The sequence below is a fragment of the Staurois parvus genome, unplaced genomic scaffold (assembly GCF_062004578.1).
Source record: "Staurois parvus isolate SC_StPar_1 unplaced genomic scaffold, SC_StPar_1.0 ptg000198l, whole genome shotgun sequence".
NCBI classification, from domain to species: Eukaryota; Metazoa; Chordata; class Amphibia; order Anura; family Ranidae; genus Staurois; species Staurois parvus.
Window position 1 is genome coordinate 15246285 of NW_028317994.1, and position 6000 is coordinate 15252284.

Sequence of the window (6000 nt, forward strand, 5' to 3'; positions counted from 1 at the left end):
CTTTACGACTTTAGTACAACCAGCCTGCCTATGGATGGCTTGAATCTTGGCCGGTTAAGGAGGATTCAGTCCATCTATGGCCAGCTTAAGCTTTGTGGTGACCACTATACATTTAGATTTCTTTTGTGGAGAAATGCAGTTGTTTGATCTGTCAGACATATATTTTGTCCTACAGAAAATGTATACACTGAATACATTTTAACATTTCATAATGTATGTTTTTCCTTTCAACATATTTTGCTGCGTTGACTGAATAAATTAATAATGTTGCATACTTCTTTTCATCTTTTTGTGCAGATGTCTCCACACACCTTGACATGCATTGCATCTTCCAACTGGGATCGACCATACACAAGAGAAGTGGCTGCCTTTCCTTTGGTAAATTTCAGAAATAAAAGCTCATGTAACTTTTTAACAATGTATAATCCAGTATTTGTTTTATGTGGTACTAAATTTCTGAAATACCAGTTTGAAAAAAATAAAAATCTAGTTAAATTGGTAATAGAATGGAATAGAGGTGCATACACTAGTACAGTAAGTCCCCTACATGCGAACATTCAAGTTGTGAACTTTGAAAGATGCAAACGTGTTTCCATGTCCAATCATGTAAAGCTGGCTGAACGAAAACAACTGAGATCACCGTACTAACAAAAGCGATGTTAGTGCAGTGATCTCCCCTGCTGTGCCTTTGTGTTCTGACAGGGGGACTCCTTGCAAATACTAACTTTGTTGGACTTGGGAACAAATTAGACTTGTGAGTATTTTTTTTGGAATGGAATATGTTCAAACCGTACTTGTAATATGTCCATTTTCCTTTACCTTTGCAAGTATTGGGACACCCCTCCAAACCATTGGATTCAGGTGTTCCAATCACCGCCATGGCCACAGGTGTAAAAAAAATCAAGCACCTAGACATGCAGACTGCTTCTACAAACCTTTTGTGAAAGAATGGGTCACTCTCTGAAGCTAAGTTAATTCAAGCATGGTACCGTGATAGGTTGCCACCTTGAAATTTCCTTGCTATTTAATATTCCATGGTCAACTGTTAGTGGTATTATAACAAAGTGGAAGCAACTGGGAACAAAATCAACTCAGCCACGAAGTGGTAGACCACGTAAAATGACAGAGTGGGGTCAGCGCATACAGAAGTCGCCAGCTGTCTGCAGAGTCAATAGCTAAAGACCTCCAAATTTCGTGTGGCCTGTAGATTAGCACAATACCAGTGTTTAGAGCTTCATGGAATGAGTTTCCATGGCCAAGCAGCTGCATCCAAGCCTTACATCACCAAGTGCAATGCAAAGCATTGGATGCAGTGGTGTAAAGCTCACCACCACTGGACTCTAGAGCAGTGGAGACATGTTCTCTGGAGTGTCAAATCGCACTTCTCTGTCTGGCAATCCGATGGATGTGTCTGGGTTTGGTGGTTGCCAGGAGAACGGTACTTGCCTGGCTGCATTGTGCCAAGTGTAAAGTTTAGTGGAGGGGGGATTATGGTGTGGGTTGTTTTTCAGAGATTGGGCTTGGCCCCTTAGTTCCAGTGAAGGGAATTCTTAATTTGTCGGCATACCAAGGCATTTTGGACAATTTCATGCTCCCAACTTTGTGGGAACAGTTTGTGGATGGCCCCTTCCTGTTACAACATGACTGTGCACCAGTGCACAAAGCAAGGTCCATAAAGACATGGATGAGTGAGTTTGGGGTGGAAAAACTTGACTGGCCTGCACAAAGTCCTGACCTCAACCCTATAGAATTCCTTTGGGATGAATTGGAGCAGAAACTGCAAGCCAGGCCTTCACGTCTGACATCAGTGCTTGACCTCACAAATGTGCTTCTGGAAAAATGGGCTAACATTCCCAAAGACGCACTCCTAAACCTAGTGGACAGCCTTCCCAGAAGAGTTGAAGCTGTTATAGCTGCAAAGGGTGGGCCAACTCAATGTTAAATCCTACGGACTGGGATGCCATTAAAGTTCATGTGCATATAAAGGCAGGTGTCCCAATACTTTTTGGTAATATAATGTGTCTATAATACACTGCTCAAAAAAAATTAAAGGATCACTTAATCAGAGTATAGCATCAAGTCAGTTAAACTCATGGGATCTTGATCTGGTCAGTTAAGCAGCAGAGGGGGTTGGTAATCAGTGTCAGCTGCTTTTAATGTTAATGAAATGAATAGGTGCACTGGATGGGCAATAGTGAGACAACTCCCAAAGCAGGAATGGTTTTACAGGTGGAAGCCATTGACATTTTTCCCTACTCATCTTTTCTGTTTTTCACTAGTTTTGCATTTTTGCTAGGGTCAGTGTCACTATTGGTAGCATGAGGCTACAGAGGTTGCACAGGCAGTCCAACTCCTCCAGGATGGCACATCAATACATGCCATTGCCAGAAGGTTTGCGTTGTCTCCCAGTACAGTCTCAAGAGCATGGAGGAGTTTCCAGGAGACAGGCAGTTACTCTAGAAGAGATGGACAGGGCTGTAGAAGGTTCTTAACCCATCAGCAGGACCGGTATCTGCTCCTTTGTGCAAGGAGGAACAGGATGAGCACTGTCAGAGCCCTACAAAATGACCTCCAGCAGGCCACTGATGTGAATGTCTCTGACCAAGCAATAAGAAACAGACTTCATGAGGGTGGCCTGAGGGCCTGACATCCTCTAGTGGGCCCTGTGCTCACTGCCTGACACCATAGAGCTCGATTGACATTTGCCATTAAACACCACAATTGTCAAGTCCGCCACTAGCGCGCTGTGCTTTTCACAGATGAGAGCAGGTTCACCCTGAGCACGTGACAAACGTGAAAGGGACTGGAGAAGCTGTGGAGAACTGTGGAGTTATGCTGCCTGTAACATCGTTCTGCATGACTGTGTAGGTGATGGGTTAGTGATGGTCTGGGAAGGAATATCCATGGAGGAATGAACAGACCTCTACAGGCTAGACAATGGCACCCTGACTGCCATTCGGTATCGGTATAAAATCCTTGGACCCCCTATCGGACCCTACATTGGTGCAGTGGGTCCTGGGTTCCTCCTGGTGTATGACAATGCCCGGCCTCATGTGGCGAGCGTATGCAGGCAGTTCCTGGAGGATGAAGGAAGTGTTACCATTGAATGGCCCCCACGCTTGCATGACCTAAATCCAATAGAACACCTCTGGGATATCATGTTTTGGTCCATCTTATGCTGTCAGGTTGCACCTCAGACTGTCCAGGAGCTCTGTGATGCCCTGGTCCAGATCTGGGAGGAAATACACCAGGACACCACACGTAGTCTCATTAGGAACATGTCCCGACATTGCCAGGCATGCACACAAGCACGTGGGGGCCATACAAACTACTAAGTACCATTTTGAGTGGCTGCAAAGAAATTTCAGCAAAATGGACTAGCCTGCTGCATAATTTTTTCACTTTGAATTCAGTCCTCTGTAGGTTGATCATTTTCATCAAAGACACCCAGAAAAACAAACTATGGGGCATCCTTGCGTTCCTAACACATTACCCAGTCCATATCAGTATAGATATCCAGCATGATATTTTTCCCCATTGAGATCTGATGTGTTTTCATAGTGTTCCTTTAATTTTTTTTTGAGCAGTATATATTATATTTGTAAACCTGCACCCGGAGAGCAGGCAGACTCCATGCAAGTAGTCCTTTAGTTGGGCTTAAACTGAGGTCTTTAGTGCTGCAAGGCAGAAGTGCTAACAACAAGGCACTGTATTTCGCATATACATAGTCATTTTTATTCCTGTGCACATGTTTTTAATTCAATGACCTTTTGGAATAAAAAGTTAATGTGTACACTTTTTTTTTTTTTCCCTAGCCTTTTGTCAAGCCAGAGAGCAAATTCTGGCCCACGATAGCGCGAATTGATGATATCTACGGGGATCAACATTTGGTCTGCACTTGTCCTCCTATGGAGGTGTATGAATCTCCATTCACGGAACAGAAGAGGGCTTCTTCATAGTATTACAGTTTAGTGTTTCATGTTATGTTCCAACTACCAATACAAACCTTCCATTCAGCTATACTGAGAGCAACAATTTTGCTATTTTTAAAGGGAACCGGTCATGAAAGAAATATGGGGGATACCATTGCTAATCTTTTAAAAATGCTAGTAGTCCGGCTATCATGCTGACATAGATTTAATGGTATATCACTTACCTAACGCAAGAATGCAAGCCATCTCTGTACTTATTGGTGACTGAGTATTGAAGCCATTGACTGCCAGTCAACTAGCATTTTCAGATAAACTTCAGCAATAGCAGTCTTGTCTTATATAACTGTCTCAACAGGTTTCCTTTTAACAACAGTAAATATATGTATATATTTTTTTAATATTGTCATTTGGTGTGCATTTCAGTGTATAAACAAGACTGTTAATAGTAATCATGCAACTGCAGAAAAGGTAATTGCCAAATACCAATATTTTATAGGTACGTATAGTTTTGGCAACTGCTGTTTACAGTACTGCAATGAAAGGCAAGTTGTCGGACAACTGACATTGTTGTAAATATGCAAACTCTTTGCAGTAGTCAAATGTGTTTTGTTTTTTTTTGTTTTTTTATTTGTTTGTAAACCTTTTTGTGCTAAACTGTGTACTTTCAGTTCAGACAGGAGTAAATATTTGAACAGTTTGGATCATTGTATAAGTCCTGACAATGTAAATATATTTCTTACAGATGTACATGGTTTTTCAGTGTAATTCTTAATAGCAGAGGGATATCCCTGTATGACAGTTTTTTTCATAAACTTGACTGTAAATGATTCACTTTAATACTTAAATTTGGTTCAGATAAATGTGTTGCATGTTATAAAATTCTTCAGTCATGGAATCTTACCAAGCCCTGAATGTGCTTGTCGATCTCATTGTTTGATCTGTAGGGGTTTTCTCATTTTCATAGTGCTGTACATGGAACATCAACTGTGGTCCATGAACCTGTAAGTCAATGAAGAACTTTAAAACGTGTGGAAAAAAAAGTAAATTCTTGGAGCCACTGGCAGGAAGGGAATCTGGGAAATAAAGCAAACGCATTAATCTTACAATACCTAAAGCATAATATTCTTCCTTTTAGTTACATTGCAATAATTTATGAAGTCGCATTAAGTATGTGATAAATGTTTTGTATTTCCGGTTATGCTACAAATTGTGGCTTTGTATCATGATTTGTTTTTTGGTTATTAATTTTTTTAAAAGTCAGCATTCCAATACATCTTTGTCATCCCAGCATTATCATATCGGCAATAGCAGTTTTTAATTTCTCTCCACTCCAGAAAAACTTGCAGGTAGCTGTGCCCTGTCCTATCACAAAGGCCCCCTCATGTGCAGTGTGCTCTCTCATAGCAGCAGCTGAGGTCTGTGATGTTGCGACAAGAGCAGAAAGTGTATTGCGCATGCATATGGGGTTGGCAGAGGAGAGCACTCCAACCTGGGATGCTGGGGGCGAGTGCCCAATAGTTGGAACATCCTAGTAACAGAAATAGATGGGCAAAGCTACTTGTCAGAATTTTTTTGGGCCAGGCTTCGGGGAAATGAGAGTGGCTTACAGGTATTGCTATCTATCTAGGCATATATTATTATTATTATTATTATTATTATTTTTTTTTTTTTTTTTTCTTTTTAAGCTGCATAGGGTTATTGAACATACCTAAGCCCCATTGACTGCATGGTGTATTGTTAACTAACCCTTTAGCAAACCAGTTGTATGAAAACTGCAAGGACACCCAGTCAGTTTTGAGTTTCAACATTACGTATGTCATGTGTGGGCTAGAATAAACTTCTGATCAGTTTTGAAGAGTTTAAACATAAAACGAAACAACTTAGAGAAGTTTGGTAGTTTATGGAATCTCAATGATAAGAATTTTGTACTTGCCATAAAATCTATTTCTTAAGGTTCATTAACCACTTGCCGTCCGCCTGCTGTTTATAAACGGCAGGGCGGTGTCACTCCAGGGGCGGGTTGCCATTCATAAACGGCACCCGCCTTTTCTAGCTGTGCGCGCTCCCT

The 6000-nt window shown here is 41.4% G+C and overlaps 1 protein-coding gene across 2 annotated transcripts in view; it reads left to right on the plus strand.

Annotated features, from left to right (window-relative positions):
• GLDC (glycine decarboxylase) overlaps positions 1–5040 on the plus strand; it is a 68588-nt gene extending 63548 nt beyond the window's left edge. For both annotated transcript variants that reach the window (XM_089678132.1, XM_089678133.1), the window contains 2 exons: positions 298–378; positions 3816–5040. In XM_089678132.1, the coding sequence (XP_089534258.1) occupies positions 298–378; positions 3816–3959 (225 nt within the window). In that variant the 3' untranslated portion in view covers positions 3960–5040. The remainder of the gene's footprint in view (positions 1–297; positions 379–3815) is intronic.
• The last annotated feature ends 960 nt before the right edge of the window (positions 5041–6000 follow it).